At 51.5% G+C, this 19,462-nt stretch overlaps 2 protein-coding genes across 9 annotated transcripts in view; one reads left to right on the forward strand and one right to left on the reverse strand.

Moving 5' to 3' along the window:
* The window catches only part of MOCS1 (molybdenum cofactor synthesis 1), a 38,508-nt gene extending 33,826 nt beyond the window's left edge, over window positions 1-4,682 (forward strand). Inside the window, exons 9-11 of one of the 3 annotated variants that reach the window (XM_044776628.2) lie at window positions 464-584; window positions 1,102-1,164; window positions 3,123-4,682. In XM_044776628.2, the coding sequence (XP_044632563.2) occupies window positions 464-584; window positions 1,102-1,157 (177 nt within the window). In that variant the 3' untranslated portion in view covers window positions 1,158-1,164; window positions 3,123-4,682. The remainder of the gene's footprint in view (window positions 1-463; window positions 585-1,101; window positions 1,165-3,122) is intronic. The other 2 variants (XM_014830918.3, XM_044776627.2) reach the window with 2 other exon arrangements.
* A 585-nt stretch (window positions 4,683-5,267) lies between these two features.
* Window positions 5,268-19,462, reverse strand: part of DAAM2 (dishevelled associated activator of morphogenesis 2) — a 104,830-nt gene continuing 90,635 nt past the window's right edge. For all 6 annotated transcript variants that reach the window (XM_070514981.1, XM_070514977.1, XM_070514979.1 and 3 more), the window contains 9 exons: window positions 18,424-18,508; window positions 16,747-16,853; window positions 16,537-16,625; window positions 12,713-12,881; window positions 12,417-12,524; window positions 11,429-11,489; window positions 10,104-10,235; window positions 8,635-8,805; window positions 5,268-8,304 (listed from right to left, as the gene is read on the reverse strand). In XM_070514981.1, the coding sequence (XP_070371082.1) occupies window positions 8,083-8,304; window positions 8,635-8,805; window positions 10,104-10,235; window positions 11,429-11,489; window positions 12,417-12,524; window positions 12,713-12,881; window positions 16,537-16,625; window positions 16,747-16,853; window positions 18,424-18,508 (1,144 nt within the window). In that variant the 3' untranslated portion in view covers window positions 5,268-8,082. The remainder of the gene's footprint in view (window positions 8,305-8,634; window positions 8,806-10,103; window positions 10,236-11,428; window positions 11,490-12,416; window positions 12,525-12,712; window positions 12,882-16,536; window positions 16,626-16,746; window positions 16,854-18,423; window positions 18,509-19,462) is intronic.

The raw sequence follows: 19,462 nt of genomic DNA on the forward strand, positions 1-19,462 counted from the left end.
GGACTGAGGTGAAATGGGATGTGCATGCCATGTCTGGAGGGGACTGCCAGGGCTAGTTCCAACTGATTGGGGTCCATTCTCAAGGCGACAGAGGCCGTTCCATGGAATGTCTCAGGAGAAGGTGTGGATCTGGATTTTTGTGTGCTGTTTCTATTGGTAACTATTAAACTTTTAAAGCACACTCTACGAGCTGAAGGAAACGTGACCATGAGTCACAGAGAGGCCTCAGGATGTCTGATTTTGCTTCCTGCCCTTCCAGCCTGTCTGACTCCTCCATCCGGCGCCTTCTGCCTCTCATTGCTGGAAGCCCTGCCTTCAGTGTGACCCACCCGTGGGAGGCCTGGGCACTGGCGCTCAGCCCATGGAGGACTGTAGGGATGGGGCTGGCTGCTCAGAGTTGGGGGGCCAAGGCCCAGGGACCCAGGAGGCATGTTGTCCTTACCCCCACGGTGACCCCCTGCAGGTCTGCCTCTTTGGGAACTCAGAAGTCTCTCTACGGGATCACCTGCGGGCTGGGGCCTCCGAGGAGGAGCTGCTGAGAATCATCGGGGCTGCCGTGGGCAGGAAGAAGCAGCAGCATGCAGGTAAGGGGCAGGGGTGGAGCAGGCCAGGCTGGATAGTGGGGTGGGCCATTGTCAGGAGGGAGGGCCGTAGTTATGAGGCGAGAGGACAAAGGAAGGCCTGGCCTGGAGCCAGTGGGACTCAGTGTTGTCCTCACTCCCAGTCCCTCCGGTTGGACCTCTAGACCGGGATGCAGTGATGGTTCGCCTTCCCAGGGGAAGTTGGCATAGCACAGACTGCACAGGAGAGGGGACCCCGAATTCTCTTGGGCTGTTCTATTGGGTGGGGGGAAGGGGGTGCCATTGCCTCTCTCTCATCCCGCACATTGTCTTCTATCAGGGAGGGTGGGGTCCTGGGTGTCCACAGACTGTTCTGTCATGGGCCCAGGACCTTGCGGGTACAGGGGGCTCTGTGTGGGTGCACGGAGGTGAGTGCATGTCCCTGGGTTGTCATACCACCTTGTCCATTGCTGGTTTCAGTGAACTCCCCTTTCCCTGCCCTCTTTCTCTCCTCTCCCTCCCTGTCTTTCCCTTACCCCAGGCATGTTCAATATTTCCCAGATGAAGAACCGGCCCATGATCCTCATCGGTGGGTGATCCATCAGTACGTAACCACTCACCCTTGTCGTTGGAGGTTCCCATGGGGTGGGGCCCTTGCCATACGGCACCCCCAGATCAGCATTTCATCCTGATGTTCTCATCCTTATTTTTCTTATAAACCTCCTTCATCTTTTCTAACCCTTTCAAGCCTTGACTGCTACTTCTCTTCCCCATCCACGGCTCCCCCACTGTCCATGCCACAGAAATCATCATTCTGTCTCACCAGAAATCGGGGCAGGAAGTCCTCCAGATTTATGATCACTAAGTTAGTTGTTCCCAGAGAATGGAGCTCCTGGTTAAGACTGAGAGCTTGTCCTCAGCTCTAGAACCTCCCAGGTTAGAAACGATCACAGGCGTCCCTTTCCCTCTGTCGTGTGGGCTAGTCCATGCATGTCTCTGGACCATTAGCACCTGTAAGGTGTTGTTCTGCTTCTGTGCCAGGCAGAGCCAGAGGCAGCAAGCTAAGAATCTTACTCATTTTTCCAGGGAGGAAGCAGCCAGGGTCTCAGCTTGCTAATTCTTTAACTCCTGGGAGCTTATATGCACAGGGCATCTTTCATGTGCATTGGATGTTTCAAACAAAACACGTTTTTAATAAAGCCATATGTGGGCTTGACCCTGGAGAACTGAGCTAGTCCACGAGCTTTAGGGATGCCGTTACCCCTCTGGCACGATACGCAGACTAGAGCAGGTGACGCCTCACTCGCCCTGGCCACAGCTAGATCTGGGCCTCTGAACTGTACCACTGGACGAGAGAAAGCAGTGAGAAAAACTAAGGGAAGGAATTCTTTCCTCCAGAGGTTGGAGCTGAGTGAGTGCAGTGGCCCAGAGGGAAGCAGGCTGGAGTGGGCCAGAGACAGCCCGAGGACCACCCTTGCACCCCAGCCACCCACAGATGGAAAGGCTGCTCCCCAAAGCACTCCATTGGGAAGAAAACCATCATCTCTCTTCTCCTCCCACCTCCAGCATCATAGTCCTCTTGTTGGACCTTGATCCACACTGACACACTTTGATGGCAGGGAGTGAGGATGCCTTGATGGTCCCCCTAGAAGGGAGGTTGTACCTCTGACATTAATGAAGTAGGGGGCCCAGAGCATGATGGAAAGCTGCAAGTTGGGAGACTTCTTTGCTTCGTAAGGAATATTATTACTTTCGAAGATACAGAGTAACTAAACTAGTCTGGTTTCTATGAAACCAAGAGTTGCCTGCGATAGGGCTCTCAGACTTCCATGTACCTATGAATCACATGGGGGTCTTATTATTTCAGATTCAGATTTGGGGTGGATTCTGCATCTCCAACAGTTCTCAGACGTACTAGTGCTGCTGGTCCCTGGACCACTGTTTGAGTAACAAGAGCCCGCAAGGTTCTCAAGGCCCTTGGGACCATTTGCATCCACTTGTCACTTTGTGTGCATTCTCCTGTGCTTGAGGGGACTTAAAAGACCATGTTTCAATAGATTAAATAGCCCCCTTAGTATATTGTGTATAAACTATATCCTTAACTGTAAACTCTTCATAGAGAACGTGAAGATGAAAGTAACTGATTGATAACTCAGGCTGAACCTCACTGTAGTTTTAGGAAATGAAGGGCCGTGGAGAGGTCATCATATCCAGGCTTCAGTCTTTAGAGCTTAGGTTTTCTTAAGAGAATTTTGGCAACAAGAGAGTTTTTGTGAGGAGGGGAGCCCAGGAGTACCCCCACACCACCACTGCAGGACAGTTGGAAACTGGTGGGGCCATTGCCCTGTGTCACACCTGGTCAGAAGGGCTGCAAACCTGTATTCTGGGGACTTTCTATCTGTATAGCTTCTATTTCCTCTCTTCTCGCTATGCTTTTTGCTCTTCATTCCTCTTTCCCCAGTCTGAGAGAGAGAGCTCGAGGTGGGGTAGGGAAAAGGTTGGGGGAAGAGGTGGGAGAAAGACTTACCGTTTGGACTTAGTCTTTTTTCTCTGTCCTTCCAGAGTTATTTTTGATGCTCCAAGATTCCCCACCAGCCATTCTGAGCCTTTCCTCCTGGGACCCCTTCCGTGTTCAGGATCTGAGACACAGAATGAGTTTCTCCAACCAGGTGGCAACATTGTGGAAAGGATGCCGGGTCCCCCAGATCCCTCCCCTCGCCCAGTGGTGGCTGGGGTCTGGCTCCCTTCAGAGACACTACAGTTCCCACCGAGACTCAGCTACCAATCCAAAGTGCCTTAGCCCAGTGTCCCCCGCTCCTGCCACACACTCAGGACCCCTGCCAACCTCGGACCAGCTAACCCATGTGAACACCGAAGGACGGGCAGCTATGGTAGATGTGGGCCAGAAGCCAGACACAGAGCGGGTGGCTGTGGCCTCAGCCATGGTCCTCCTGGGGCCTGTGGCCTTCAAGCTCGTCCAAGAGAACCAGCTAAAGAAGGGAGACGCCTTGGTGGTAGCCCAGCTGGCTGGCATCCAGGCAGCCAAGCTGACCAGTCAGCTGATTCCTCTGTGCCACCATGTGGCCCTGAGCCACGTCCAGGTGCAGCTGGACCTGGACAGCACACGCCATGCCGTGGTGATCCAGGCATCTTGCCGGGCTCGGGGCCCCACTGGGGTGGAGATGGAGGCCCTGACCTCAGCTGCTGTGGCCGCCCTCACCCTGTATGATATGTGCAAGGCTGTCAGCAGGGACATCATGTTGGGGGAGATCAAGCTCATCAGCAAGACTGGGGGTCAGCGGGGGGACTTCCATCGGGCTTAGAGCTCCTGCCCCCTCACCCATGGCGCAGCCAGATCATGCGATGGGATGCAATTTGGGTCAAGAGACAGATGTCAAGTTCCTTTCGGCCTGTTACTGTTTGCCTTCACAGTAGGAACCGAAGGTCAGCCAGTTCCTCCTGCTGGATGATTTACAGTGCCCTGTGGGGTTCTCTTTATTCAGAGAGGAAACCAGCAGGCCCTCAGCCTTCCTGGACACTCAGGTCATGGGAGGGCATTGCAGCAAGCAATGCTAGATAACCAAAAAGACACATTGGGTTATCCGTGCACTATTTCAGACAACCAGTTGCAGATGTGCAGCCTATAACTTCCACTTCTCATTGTGAGTTTTCTCTTCTCCTACTTCCCTGGGGAAGAGAATAAGGGCTCATTAAGCAGAGGAACCCACTTTGAGGAGGGAAAAAAGCTTGCATTAGAATGTGTCACAACTTCTCAGCAGCTTCCCTTCCCGAGTCTGTGGAGCCACAGCCTGCCCATCCCATCCCTCCTGTCCCTCCTTTGAAAGAGCCAGTTAGTCCCTCCTTTGCCTGAGCCTGTCCCCCACCAAACTTGCAGGCTTTCACTTAACAATTGCACCATCCTGCTGGCTCCCTCCTGCTAAACAGGACATACACGTGGGCCGCAGCCCTGAGGACTCCTGACCAACCACACATCCCACCTGCACACTGCCGTCCCACCCACTACCCACACCCCTTTATTCCGGAACATATCAGGGAAAAAAAAAGTCGAAGATTGCCTTCACCCTCACAGCACACAAATAAAGCCACGATGCCAACTTTGGAGATGCAAGAGTGAGGACTGTCTGTGCAGAGGGCACCGAGCTGCTCCAATTTCATGCCCACCCCTCAACCCCATCCCAAAGCCCACTGCCCTGGGGGAGGAGGAGAGGAGAGACACATATTCTCCGTCCTCCCTGTGGGAGAAGGTAGTGTGGGGTGGGGGGGCACCATCTACAGTAAAACTGTCCAGTGGGGGTGTCCGAAGCTCACTGCCTGTATCAGATTGGGACGGTGCAATCAGAGGCTCCCATATGCACACCCTCAAACACTGGACTCGTTTGCTGGGTTCTCTAATATGGCTAGGCTTCTTTAGGGCCATCCTCAGTGGCACCCCTGCTTGCCTCCCCTCTGCCCTACACCCAGGTTTGCTGGCAAATGGCTTTGTCTTCTCCCCAGAGCAGGTGGTTAAACAAACTCTGGCCGATTTCAAGCTACCATACGACATGAACTGGCTTGCAAAATTCCTGAAAATCTAACAGTTGGCACGCTCAGAGCTGGTACAAGCTGGCTGCAACACACCAGATGTGCCTGCTCCCCAGCACACCTCAAGTCCCCTCAAGGGAAGAAGGCACACGTTTCAAGGCAGGCTGGATGGGGATGGTATGGATTTAATATTTTTTAGTATTACAATATATTCTTATAAAAAAGGTGCAGGTAAAAAGGACGCTGCAGATTTTGTACATTAGCCTCATCTGTGGTCTGAGACAGCTGGTGAGAGCAGCCTTGGTATGAAGATGGCCCTGGGTGGAGGTGAGGGGAGATGGTCACTGCTCCCCACTTGGTGGAAATGGGGTGGGGATGGGGAGAGCCTGGACCAGACCCTTCCCCATCTACCTGGAGAATTTTCTCCCGCTGCCTTAAACATGCCTTCCTTCCATCACGGGGGAGGAGGAGTGGGCGCTGCAGCTGAGAAGGGGACAGGTTACAATAGTTAACTGAATTCTACATTGGACACAAAGTTAGACAGCTGGAGGAATTCACCTGAAGGTGGCAGGAGGGGTGAGAAGGGTACTGGGGAAAGACCAAGGAACAGATACAACAGGCGTAAACAGGTAGCACGTCAAGGACCAACTCAGCCATTGCGGAGTCAGCCTTGATGGTCCATGGTGCAAGGCACTGTTGGAGATCTGGCTACAAGGCGTCTGGTGCCAGAGCCACCAGCCAGATCTAGAAAATAATAAATAGAAAAGGAAAACTCTTTGAGGGTGAGAAGCCTGAGCCCAGGAACAATATATGTGTCCTCTGTAAACAGTTAAACCAAACTGCTTTTCTGCGGATCCAATGCATCTTGAACAGCTTCCGTATTCTGTCTTTCCTGGTGCGCATCCAGTCATGCATGGTGGGTGGGAATGCCAGGATTTGGACGTGCCTGTTGGGTAGAAGTGGAGCCCTCCCCTGTGGATTAAGGTTGACCTCAGTCCGGCCAGCCTTCAGAGACCCCACCCACAACCTTTCCATCATCCCAATGCCAGCGTCCTGTGGCGAGGGCTCTTGGGTGTTCAGATGGGTGTAACACAGCTCTCTGCAGTTGCTCTTCCTGGAAGCCTTCATCTTGCCCTCACCTGGACTCCAGGATGGCCTCTTCACACCTGTCTTGGCCAGGCTTGCATTTGCTCAGATCCCTCCCCCTCAAACCAACACACGTGCTGGGCTCACAAACCCTGTGTTTCTTCCCCTGCAGCTACTATGGTCCCACCCCTAGGAATCTGATGCAGGAAAAAGATAGGCAGCTGAAGAGTTGGCCCAGCCCACCAGTCTCTCCACTGGCAAAAACCCTGAGCTGGAGAAGTAGCTTGGAAGGTGAGAAGCATAAAGGAAAGGGTAGGAGGATGGAAGGGCAAGGAGCAAGGTTGAGGCTGGTCTCACAGACACAGAGGATGGAAGGTCAATTCTAGTGGGAGGAAATGTTTTGAAAATAAGACTTGATGGAGTTGACCTCACCTCCCTTCTTTTAGAAGACAGAAAACTTTTAGACACAGCCATTACCGGCCCCATTGCTCTCCCTACCCCCACCCCCCCAGGACAGCTCAAGACGGACAGAATGGAAGGTGGGAATGGACAGGAGGACCAGAATGGGCCCCTTGGAAGTCAGGCTGAAGAACGAAATTGGGTACCAGAGATGGGGGGCTGAAGCCCCCTTTCAACCTTCCCCCCTTGGCTCCTTCAGGAGTGCATTCCCAGCCTCCCCTGCCTGCACTGGCCCTAGTCTGAATGCCTCAGAGGAGGAGACACCCTCAGAGATGGCATTTAAATGCAGAGGGCAGCTCTGTCCCTTAGGACCCTCTCAGGACCTGATGCCCCAGGGCCAGCCTCAGCCAGATACACATAGTTTGATGTGGTCTCCTGCAGCCTGGACAGAACGGGAGGTCACTGTGGCTTCTACTCTTGAGGCAGATATCAGAGAAAGAGTTTGGGGTCTGAGTAACATTAAGTGTTGGACCAGGAAGCCCTAGTGTGCACCTGGGCGTTCCAGTGCTGCCCTCTGGTGAGGGGCTGTGGGGAACCCCTAGCCAACATGTGAGGTCACTGTCTCACTTCAAGACAGTGGTCTGGCTGTACTGGGGAGGTGAGAGAGTTTTGTTCCAGGGTCCCTATGCCCAAGGCGTGAGGTGTGTTGAGTGGGGTCTTTTTTGAACCCCTTCCCTTACCAGATTCATCAAGTACCTGATAGTAAGCCATGCTCATGTGAACCCAAAGGTGAGTTTTCTGGGCTTCTGGATTAGTAGATGGATGGAGGTGGCACAGGAAAGGGAGGGAGGGAGGCTTAGGACATGCAAGAGGTGGGGCCAACGGACTTGTGATGAAGGAAACGGGCACTGCCACTCTGTCCTGATGACTTGGTCCCTGCATCATCCTCCCAGTGTGTTTTAGTTTTTCTGGGACATTCCTAGCTAGAATACATAATGCCTCTTCCTTTTCCATCCAAGAGGAAAGTTTGCCCCCAGATCAATGTTCCATTAAGCCACCTCTTGAGGGATGGGAGCCTGGATTCTCAACCTGGCTCTCAGGGGGCTCACCCCACTGTTACTCCCACTGCACATGAAATCCGGACAAGGTCCGTGGACCACTCTAGTCTAGCTCTGGAACAGTTCTGTGCCAGCATGGGTGCCCATGCTTGGGGACGGGGAGCAGGGCCCCTTCAGGCAGGCTGGCCAGGGATGTCCAAGGCAGCCTCAGAGTGACCCCTGAAGGCCCCGATGCAGAAAGAACAATGGGAAGAAGAGAGGAGGGGAGCCCTTTCAGGTAAGTGTGGGGAGACCTGGTCCTGCCACACAGCCCGCCCCTGGGACCCAGCCCAGGGCCAGGAACCGAGCACCAAGTTGTTTAGCATCATGGCCTCCTCCCCTCAGCCCCTCTCGGTCCATCCCTGTCTCCCCGCCTCCCACAGTGGCCAGGCCCCAGGTCAATGATTCAGCCTGTTGATTGCCCTCTCCCGGGTGACCTCCAATGCCTGGCTCCCCGATCGCTTGCGGCTGCGCTTCAGCTTGCATAAGTCCTTGTCAAAAACCTCCCCTGAGCGCAGGGCCGACACCAGGTCGTCGAACTCGCCTCCCTCCTCCAGCGTGCTGCCGGCGTGGACCTTCCGCTGCCGCTGCCACCGTTCCCGCTCCCTCTGCTCCTTCAGCTGGAGGGTGAAGAGGGAGGGAGAGAGGCTGGCACCCAGGGATGGGCTGAGGCCAGAGCAGCCACTCACTGTCCAATTTACAAACACACGCCCTCCCCAGCAGGGGCTGACTGCTCCACTGTGCACCTCGATGCTCAAGACTCTTGTTTACTAACTGGCCTTGCCTTCGTTCTTCCCCGGGAGCCCGTGCCTCCCCATCACACTGCTCTCTCCCTGTGGGGCTGAGGTCAGCCCCTACAGCCCCTCGCACACTCCAACCCTTCCCCGCCACCCCTGCCGCTAGTAGCATCCCACTTGCACCGGGCTCTCCCTCACGCCCTGCCCCCTCACCATGGCTTCCATGCGCGCCCGCCGCTCCTCCTCTTCCTTTTTCCTCCGCATGGCCTCCAGGTCCTGCCGGGCCTCCGAGAAGGCCTGCAGGAAGGTGTCAAAGATGCCAAAGAACTCATCTGGCTGCATCTTGCTGTCGTGCTCCCCAAAGTGCATCAGGGCCTTGGAGAACTGTTCGGGGGAGAAGGGGTGGAGGAGAGTCACCGCCAAGCATGGTGGGCTCTGCCCATGGGATTGGCTGGGTTCCAGCCAGAGCAGAGCCCAGTCTAAGGCTGGAACCTTTGGTATGAGGGGCAGGGCTAGAGGGGGAGACCCCACTGTCAGCAGCATAGGGAGGCTGAAGGAAAGGCTTGAGGCTGACACCCTGCGGAGGGGAGGGTTCCAAGCCAGCTGACAGAGGCTGCCCAGAGTCACCTCAGTCTGTTAGGGTATGGGGATGGGATCAGGAGCTACAGCCCTTGAGAAGCACTTCTTAAGGTCAGGAACTGCCCGGTGAGAACTCAAAAGGACCTCAGAAGTCATATAGTTATTGGGCTAGTTATTTAACCCCTCTGTGCCTCAGTTTCCTCATCTGTAAAATGGGGATAATATAGAACTTCTGACTTTTATTGAGAGCTGCCAGCCCTAATTCAACACACTCAGAATCCTCTAAAACAGACCTCACTACTCAAACTGTGCTCCATGGACCAGGAGCATGGCATCTCCTGGGAACTTGTGAGAAATACTGACTCTCAGGCCCCAGCCCAAACCTCCTGAATGACAACCTACTTTTTTTTTCTTGGTGGGGAAGATTGGCCCTGAGCTAACGTCCATTGCCAATCTTCCTCTTTTTGCATGAGGAAGATTTTCCCTGAGGTAACATCTGTGCCAATCTTCCTCTATTTTGTATGTGGGACCCTGCCACAGCATGGCTTGATGAGCAGTGTGTAGGTCTGCACCTAGGATCCAAATCCACAAACCCTGGGTTGCCTAAGTGGAGTATGTGAACTTAACCACTATGCCACCAGGCTGGCCACAATGACCCACTTCTTAATAAGACCCCCACAGATGGAGTCCATGTGCGTGTTAGTGTGAGAAACAGGAAGAAGCGTAGCAACTGAGACCAAAGCTGAGCTCCAGAGTCAGGATACTAACCCAGCTCTATCTATCACAGCTGGGCAACCTCAGGCAAGTTACTTAACCTCTCTGGATCCCAGTGCACATAGCTGTCGAATGGGCTAATAACCTTCCCACAAACCCATAAGGTAGGTAATGAGATAAATCCTGTAAAACATGTAATGTGGTGCCTGGTACCTGAGGAATGGATAAGATCTTTGCAACAGAGTGGCTATTGCTTTTCTTTTAGGAGGGAGGAAGTGGCTTTTCCTCAAAGATCTGCGACTCTGGGTTTGTCCCTTCTGGGCCATATGTGGTAGGGATGGGTGAAGGGGCTGAGTTAGAGAGGAGTGGGGGCAGGGTTGACACCCTACCTTGTCCCTGGCCTCACTGAGCTGGTCCTCCAGCTCTGAGAAGCTAAAGCTGGAGACTGTGATGAAGTCACTCATGACGGGGACAAACTTGTCATTCGGATCCCGCATCTGGCGTTTCTGATATTCCAGCTCCTGAGGAGGGAGAGTGAAGTGCTGGTGAGACGGGTGCCAGGATAAAAGTCAGGAATCCTGCGGGTCACCCCGTCTCCCACCCTTCTTGCCAGTCCCACAAGATCGAGCCTTCCTTCAGCAGAGGGAACGCCCCAAGTCTCAAAATTCTAAGGGTGGCAAAGATGTGAGAGTTGTCAGCCAGTCCACCCTGCCTCTATGCTTCCCTCACCCCCACAGCCATCTTTCTTTCCCTGGATCCTTGCTACCAAAAATGTGGTCTGGGACGAGCAGCATCCTCATCATCTGGGAAATCTGAAGACACAGACTCTCAGGCCCCACTCCAGACCTGCAGAATCAGGATCTGCATTTTAACAAGACCCTCGGGGGAGTTGTGTGCAGATTCAAGTGTGAGATGCATTTCTAAATCTCCTAGCTGATGTAGATGCTGCTGGTCCATGGACCATGTTTTTGGTGGCACTTCAAAGGGCTATAAATTGAAACCACCCCCGCTGCCCCTAACAGTGGCAATGAAACATTCTCTCTCATCCTTCATTCTCTAAGCCCGTTCTCCCCTTACCCACCTAACCCCCGACCCCCTTGAAGATGGGAAGGGTCTTTAGTTCCTGGGTGTGGGGGACAAATGGTCGGGGAGATCCCCATACTGGGCCAGCCTAGCCCAGGGCCAGAGATGGCTTCTGAGATGATACTATCAGAACAGGACTGGTGCTGGCCAGAGACCTGGGTCCAACAAAGAATGCAGCCCCTGGGTCCTCTACTGACCCAGGGAGGAGGTGAAGAGTCTCCAGTGTCACACTATGTGCTGTCTGTCCCTAGCCAGCTTCTGGTGGATTCTCTTTCCCGTCCACTTGGATCAAACTTAAGCATGCAGCTGACTTATGGTCCATTCCACTCCAGTTCCCAACAGACATGTCAGACGGTGACCTGGCTAGTCTCAGATGTGCCCTCTTCGAGAGTCTAAAGTTAAGCCCTAGATGACGGAGTCACCCTTTCCTGAGGGCTGACTCTGTGCCAGAGGCTGTACCCACCGTGCCAGTTGTTCTCCCACCCCAGCCGGGAGCTTCGGCTCACAGGAATGCCTCAGACAGGGTCTGCGTCTGGGGGTCCACCACTGGGCCCAGTGACAGGCAGCAGCAAACACAGGCCGCGTGGACAGCATCCCCTCAAACCCAGGCAGGTGTTGAGGATGTACTCACCACCTCAACTGCTCTGAGGCCCCTCCTGAGGTTGCCCACCTCCTTCTCCAGCTCCGCCAGGCTGTGGGGGGACATGGAGGGAGAGAGAGGAGCTGAGGGTGGTTTCGGGGAGAGGGCAGTGCAAAGCACAAGGGCCTGGGAGTCACCGGACCTGTGCTCCAGCCCTGCTTTGCCCACTGACACGTGGCCCTGGCAAATCACCTCCCGTCGGTGCCCTGTCTGTGTTTCTATAAAATAACAGGGGCGAAACTTACATTCTATAGATCTCCGGAGATTGGAAATGTCACCCTGTGTCTAAGAAGGCTTCCAACATATGGCCTCTGGCTTGGGTTTATCTATTTTTATTACTACCAGGTAATGTTTATAAGCTCTTAACATGGCACCCTGCATGCAGTAAGCATTTGACTCATATTGGCCGTTCACCACCCCATTTCTACTTCTATTGGAGATGCTTCTATCAGCCTATATCTGTTCAGGTCTGACTTCCTGCCTGTAGCAGATACTGTTGGTGCCCCACACATAGCTCCTAGGACAGTACGTTGTAGTGCACAGCCCTGACTTCCAGCTGTGTGAGCACTTTTTCTGGGGGTCAAAGCCTGTACCCATGGCCAGAGAGTTATGGCCCCTCACTACCCCTCAGCCAGTGACTGACAGGAGACGGTGTACAATGTCCCAGCCTCCTTGCCCACTGGGTGGGATAAGCAGAGGGAATGTCCTACACTATCTCCCAGACTCCCTGGGAGGGATTCAGTTCCAATTGCCCACAGTGGTCACTGGCTTAATAATATTCTGTTATTGGCATTCTTTCCTGGGAGCATCTCTGAAATAAGGATTTGAAAGCAAATATGTCTCTGTCTGCTCCTCGCAGAGCTGACACTGAGACACTCACTGCCCATTCCTAGTTGGCCCAGGGTAGTCTCAAAGGAGGAAAGTTAGACAAGAGTATGCATAATCATAGGGAGAAGGAAGCCTCAGAGGGACCCCTCACTTGACTTTGGCGGCTTCTGGAAGGTGCTGCAGCTCGGAGGGCATGTTCAGGATGTCAGGGAAATGCTTCTCCAGGATCATGATCAGATAATGGAGCAGAGAGATGTTTCTGTTGATGAAATTTCAGGGGTAAGAGATCAAGGTATTTGGCGACAAGGGTCAAGAGGAAACTAGGGTGAGGTATTAGGAGAAAGAGGAGATGAATTTGGGTTGGAAATGGAAGAAGGGTCCAACAGGGAGGAGGGGAGAGGCCAGAATGGGGTGAGATGGAGGCTAAGGAAGCAGGCGGGGTCCCACCTGTCAATGCTGGACTTGGTATCGGCGATCTTGTTGAGGCTGGCCACCCGGAACCCGTAGGCGCCCCCACGCTGCCCTTTGTTCATGAAGTTGCCAATGGCCAGGACAACCTCTAGCATCTGCGTTAGACGCTTGCTGCGGACCAGCTCCCGGGAGGCCAGCAGGATGGCTGGGAAAGGAGGGACAGGTCAGAGCCCTACATGGACTGGGCCAGGGCAGCTGGTCCCCCTGCACTCCAGAATGATGCCACCACAAGGTCCAGAACAGGGTCTGTGAAGTGCCTTCAGCTCTCAGGGGCAGAGACAGTACTCGCAACTCCACGTCTGCTCCACACCCGCCATCCTCCAAGGGAAGCAGAAAAACTCACCAAAAACCAATTTGCCAAATAACCCATTCTCAGAATTGCCAACTCTTCCTAAGAATATCTTTTCTCACATATATTTAAAGATTTTAGTGAATATATACAAGAATATAATACTTTTACTTTTCTAAACCTAGTGATCAAAAATTTAAATTTTAGCATTTTACAGATTATGGGACTGTTTCTGACTCTTTTGAAATGCTGAATTATATCGATTTTTTGGAAAGAAAAAAGTCCATCAATAAAATCATAACATGTCATCAATTGGAATATTCCTATATTTTTGTTCTATAAGATAACGACGTGCTTGACAGTTGATGATGTCTTGGATTTGACTAAATAGGTTACTTGACATACAATTTTTAAATCATTTAAAAATTTTCCTAAGCTTTAGGCATTTTAACCATTTCCCCCTAATGCCTTAACTGTTACCTTTGTTAGCTTTAGTTTGTATTTCTAACAGGAACCAAAACTTCAGAATCTCATTCTGACGTGGATGCCCCAGCCCTTCCTCAGCTATTACGTATTTATGGTGATGTGCAGAATTGGAATACAAATCCTACACTGAAATGTTGTCTATTTTGTCTAGTTATAGAATATAATTTTTGATGATTAAATGTGGTGATAAGAAGACCAAACCATTCTATCATCTTCAGCTGATGCCAAACTGAACATTCCTTAAGATGCTGCTATGAAGACACAATGACAACCATTTACTAAAAGTTTGCAAAAATCCCCCAAAGTAATTAAAAAGGCTGTAAAAAATGAGTAGTAAGTAAGGTTTGTCAGTAGCTTCTCAAGTTGAACACGCACACAGTCTATGACCTCACAGCAGCGTCACTCTTGACAGGTATATGAGGGGTTTCCAGTTTGCTTTCTCTTAAAAATTACAAATAGATTGGTTAAATAAGTTACAGCATATTCATATGATGGAATAAAATACAGCACTGAAAATGAAGAACCACTGCTCTGTGTAACAATAGGGATAACTCACAACCACAATGCTGAGCCAGAGAATCCAGGGTACAATTATTTGTACTATGCTATCCTTTTATATAAAGTTCAAGAGACAACCTTGAAGGAAGGGGTAATGGTTGGAGGGGGACATGGCAAAGGGCTCTGGGGGCTGGGGACACTCCATGGCTTGACCTGGGCATAGATTACACAGGTGAATTCACATTAGGATGGTTCATCAGTAGGACTCCTGTGATGTGTGAGCTTTTCTACATGTGTATTTCAATAGGAAGTTTACTTTTAAAAAACTACTTATAAAAGTTTCCGGCAATGTATGTTGGTTGGGATAATTTTTCTCAGGTTGATAAGCTGCTTGAAAAATTTGTAAAGGAGTCCTCCAAAAAATGCTAAAATGTTGGCAAAACAGAAAATGACAAGAGCTCAAAGGAAATCATTGTAAATTGGAAAACTTCCATATGCAAGGCAGACATTTTAGATATATTCATAAGAATAATATATTCATGAATGTATTCATAAGAATATGTTTATTTACATTTGAAACCATATTCATCTTGACTACTTCAATGAATGCATTCATAATGAGAATTGGTAATTTTGGTATATTCATAAGAAGAATGTGTTCAAAAAGAATGTGTTCATGAATATATTCAGAGAAGAATTGGTAAATTTGTCAAATTTGATGAATTGGCTTTTGGCAAATTGACCCAGAGGCCCTGCTAGGGGGTGGATGCCAACAGCTCACCAACCAGCTGGGATGGGCCAAACCAGCTCTTGCAGGAAGATTTCCTGGAGAACTGGAAGGAGGACCATGCACCCCAACTCCTGCACAATCCTTCTGTCTCCACACCCAGTCAAGCCCACGGACCTGATTCTGTGAGGTACAATTTCAGCCACCTCTTCCCAACTCTTAGAGGTAAGAGACCTCCAGACCATTCTAGAACAGGAAACATGAACTTGCTGAGCTTGATATTAAAGGGAGACTCTCTCCTGAGCATCCACTGACTAATTCTCAGGGACAGTTTGGGAGTGGTCTCCTGGGAGCAGGAAATTATCTGAGATTAAACCTACCCGGTGGCTAAACTACTCTGGTTCCATAGCTCCAACTGGCAATTGCTCACATTTGCTCCACTGACCCAAGACCCATATAGTTGAGCACATGTCTTGGGCTGAACCCCTTATCTGTGCCTCATGCCCCAAAGGCAGTCAGCAGCAGGACGAAGAAAGTTGTGTGAAGGTGAGGACTCACCCATCGCCAGGGCAGGAGGTGCCGCCAGACCTTAGACTTGCAGAGTCACTGCTGATCTCTTTCCTTCTCTCTCAGACCAGCTATCTATGACCACAGCCAGCTTGCAGTCTGCAGTTCCCTTGCTATATGTGTCAGGATCCAGATTACAGAAAACATCTGCCTCTAGTTCTGTCACACCCCTCCCTATCCTCAGAATGCTCCCCAAAGCAGCCTGTCAAACTCCAGGAAGGGCTTCTCTGGAGTGGGCATTCCAGGGAGTGCTGGCCAGCCCAAGTGTCCAGCAGAGGGGGCCCATGCTCTGCTCTGCCCCCAGCCTGCCTCCCCCACAGCACCCATCCCCTGCCCAGCATCCTGGACACAGGCTGTTTTGTTCCAATCTGCTGATCCTTCCCTCACTGCAACTGAACCTCACAGCCTCTCCTCCTTCTCCCCTCCTGGGTCTGCATGCCTGCTCACCATCCTGACCACCTGCCTTTTCCCCCAGCTCCCTGCCCCTCCATCCTCTGCCATCCCCACAGGCAGATCCAGGGAGATGCTCTCTAGGAAGTGCTACAGGACAAGAGAGAAGGGATGGATTCTGAAGAATGACATCTGCATTCCAATCCTGGCTCCACCACCCACCAGTAACAATGGCCTCAACATCCCCATTGAAAGATGAGAGAATGGCACACCCATAGGGTTGTGAGGACCAAATAAGACCAACCCTGTGGAGCGCTCCACACAGTTCTTGGCAAATGGTTCTCATTTAATTACAAAGTTCTCATCTGGAAAAGCCCTGTATAGGAGGGGTTCCCCTACCCAGAAAATCAGATGCTGAATTTCCTACTTTCTGAATAGCTCACACTTATTGTCCAGAGGTCCTCTATGAGTTTAGTATCTGTCGAGCAAGTTAAAGATGGATGAGCTCAATGTGTGTCAGGCACTGTTCTGGGTATTTGCTATTGTCATCATTTTTTTTAGCATTTCTGTCCCATGCTGGGGCAGATGTCAACAGAGCTCCTGCCTTGGGGAGTTGGCGTGCTGAGGCATAGGGAAGGAGTTGCAAGGCTGGCACATGTGCTGACATAAACAAGTGCATATATCTACAAAAATCATAGTTTTAAACTTTGTCCTTGACTTTGGGTTTTTTGGGGGATCAAGAATAAGGAAGGAGTTTTCCTCTGGCCCTGTTCATTGACTCCCACCCCGGGGCCTCCCCAGATGTCTCTCCACTCCAGGCCTCCTCCACACCCTCAGCCATACCTTCCACTTTGGGCTTGGCCTCAGCCAGCCGCTCCTGGAACTTCTTCTTGAAGAAGAGGGCCTGCAGTCGCTGCTGGTAGTGGTCGATCCTGTGGACAGGGAGAGTTACCTCATAAGATGGCTCCCCCAGCCCCAGCGGCCAGCTCCAGCCCCCTCCTTAGCCTGCCTCCCCTGCCAGCCAGCCCCTCCTGCCATGCCTGCTGCCCCGACCTGCTCATGTCATAGAGGAAGCGGTCAGCGCGGGCCATCCGCTCAATCTCATGCTTGTGCTCCTCGAGGAGGTCAATGTCACTCTTTTCCGGGATGAACTTGAGGAGCTGCAAAGAACGGGTGAAGATCGGAAGGGAAACTGGTGAGAAGCTGATATGGCGGGGCGGTGCATGGAAGCCCGTACACTGACCAGGTTCAAGATGGGGAGGGGGCCCCTTAGAAGAGAGGCATCCTCATGTGGATAGTTTACACGTCATCCACCCCAAGGAGGTGGCAGGACACCCAGCTCTTTAGACTTCTTCTTTTCAAAAAAAAAAAAAATCGAGATATAACTTACATACAATAAAGCACACTATTCTTAAGTGTACAGGTCAACACTTTTTTAAACCAACTTTATTGAGGTACAATCTACATAAGTGTGCAGTTCAATGAGTTTTGACAAAACTATGCACCCATTGAAGCACCATCCAGATTAAGATCCAGAAGATTTCCATCCCCTCAGAAAGTTCTCTTGCACCACTTCAATAAGCCAACCCACCCCTTCCCCCATATACAGCCTCTCAACTGAATTCTACCACCTTAGATTTGCCTATTCTTGAACCTCATGTCAATGAACTCATGCTGTGTGTTCTCTTGGTGCCTGGTTCTTTCACTCAATGTCACATCTGAGATTCATTCCTCTTGTAAGTACTGGTAGTTTGCTTTTATTCATTGCTGAGTAGTAGCTTACTGTAGGCACAAACCAGTCTGTTCACTTTCCTATTGATGGGCAGTTGGGTGGTTCACAGTTTGGGGGTTTTATAAATACAATCGTTATAAATACTTTCATGCATGTCTTTTAGTCAACATGTGTACTCATTTCTCCTGAGTGAATACCTAGCACTGGGATTGCTGGCCAATAGGAAAGTCTTTTTAGCCTTGGTGTGCACTGCCTGCCAAGTCATTTTCCAAAACGATTGTACCAAATGAGAATTCCAATTGCTTCACATCCTCGCCAGCACTTGGCGTTGTTAGTCTTCTTAATTTTGGCCATTCCGGTAGGTGGGTGGTGCTACCTCACTGTAATTTACTGTATTTCTCTGAGGACTAATAACATGGAGTCATTTGGAAATTCTCTTTCATGAACCATTTGTTCAACTCTTTTGCTCATTTCTAAGTTGAGCTGTTTGTCATTTCCTCACTGATTTGTAGAGTTCTTTACTCTGAATATGAGATCTTTGCTAGATACACATAAGGCAAAGAGCTTCTAAGGCTTGTCTTGTCTTTTCGGTCTAGGAATAGTGCCTTTTGATGAACAGAGTTCTTAATTTTAATGAAGTCCAATTGATGGTGGCTTTGTTTGGTGTTATCTAGTTTCCTCTTGAAGGACACAACAAATGTGGTGGAAGAGATTTGGGGAAGAAAAGACTATAGGTCACTCTGACTTTGCCTCAAGACCTGTGGGGTATCATACCTCATCTCTCCTTTTGGGGGGCCTCAATCCCCCGGGAAAGATGCCTTTTCTGGCCTCCCGTCAGAAAGGCTGGCCCAGGAGAGTTTCTATAACCCTTCCCCTTCACTCCTCCACCCTATAGCCTGATTTCTCCTTGACCTAAGAGTCTCTGCCTCTCTGGGGACTGTCAGAAAGGAATATGGCTGCCCCCTAGTTTCAGCTCCCCTCCCTGCTAGGGGCCTCACCTGCTCCAGCATGTCCTTGGCGAGGTCCTCCTGCTCATCCATCTTCAAGATGGCCTGCCGGATCTCCTCGTTAGAAAGCTTCAACCTACGGCAAACCCCACCCCCTGAGCAGCCTGGCCTGGCCCCTCTGCTCAGGACAGACCCCAGATCCTCTCCTCCAGAATCCAGAGCCCCGGCCTCCTCTCTCCCTTACGCGAACGTGGGAGTATATTTGATAGCACTGCCTCCTCAGCTCCTCTGCAGAGTCTCCTCAGACCACACTGACGTGGCGTGCTCCATAAACCCCGTAACGAGCTATTTTAGTGTCTAAATAGAGAGCTGAGTCTGGAGTCCCTGGTCTCTTGCTTGAGTCTCCGTCACAGCTGATAGGGACAGTTAGGAGTAAAACGGCTATCTTCAGTGTAGACTGAGAGAGAGGGTGACAGGTTTCTGATCCTCCTCCTTCTCCTCATGCCTGACATTATCTACGGCATCTCCATGGGAGCATGGGAATATGGGCAGGCCACTCGGGGGCAGCTTCCTGCTTCCTTCATTCTTAGAAGACAGAATGGCTCTCAGTCATCTGACAGCGCCTCAGCTCCCACACAGCTGTTCCAATCCGTCCTGCTCTCTGGGAGAGGGAGAAGCCACCCCCCCCCCACACACACACACATGCGCACATGCACGTGTGTGCACACACACAGCCCTTCCACATCCCCTCCAGATGCACACCCATTGGGAGCCCTGGGGATGCAGAACTCTCCCCCACCATCAAGGGGGAGAAACTGAGGCCTGGGGCCCTGTGGGAGGAAAGGGGGGTAAGATGTCCCAGAGGTGGCCAGGGCAGCACTAAGAATAGCAGGGGAGGCGGTGCCCTCTGACCTGGCTCACGCAGGAGGAACCACACAGAAGCTGTGCTGTTAGCACAGATACTGCGCTGTTTGTTCTGCAGCCGCGGGAAATGCTTGGGGGCTGAGATCATGCTGCTCTGTGGCCTGAGCCAAGCGGGCCCTCCATGGGCTTAGAGCAATGCCACTGCTAGACGCTGACCAGGCTGGTC

Source organism: Equus asinus, chromosome 8, assembly GCF_041296235.1.
Source record: "Equus asinus isolate D_3611 breed Donkey chromosome 8, EquAss-T2T_v2, whole genome shotgun sequence".
In the NCBI taxonomy this organism is placed as follows: domain Eukaryota; kingdom Metazoa; phylum Chordata; class Mammalia; order Perissodactyla; family Equidae; genus Equus; species Equus asinus.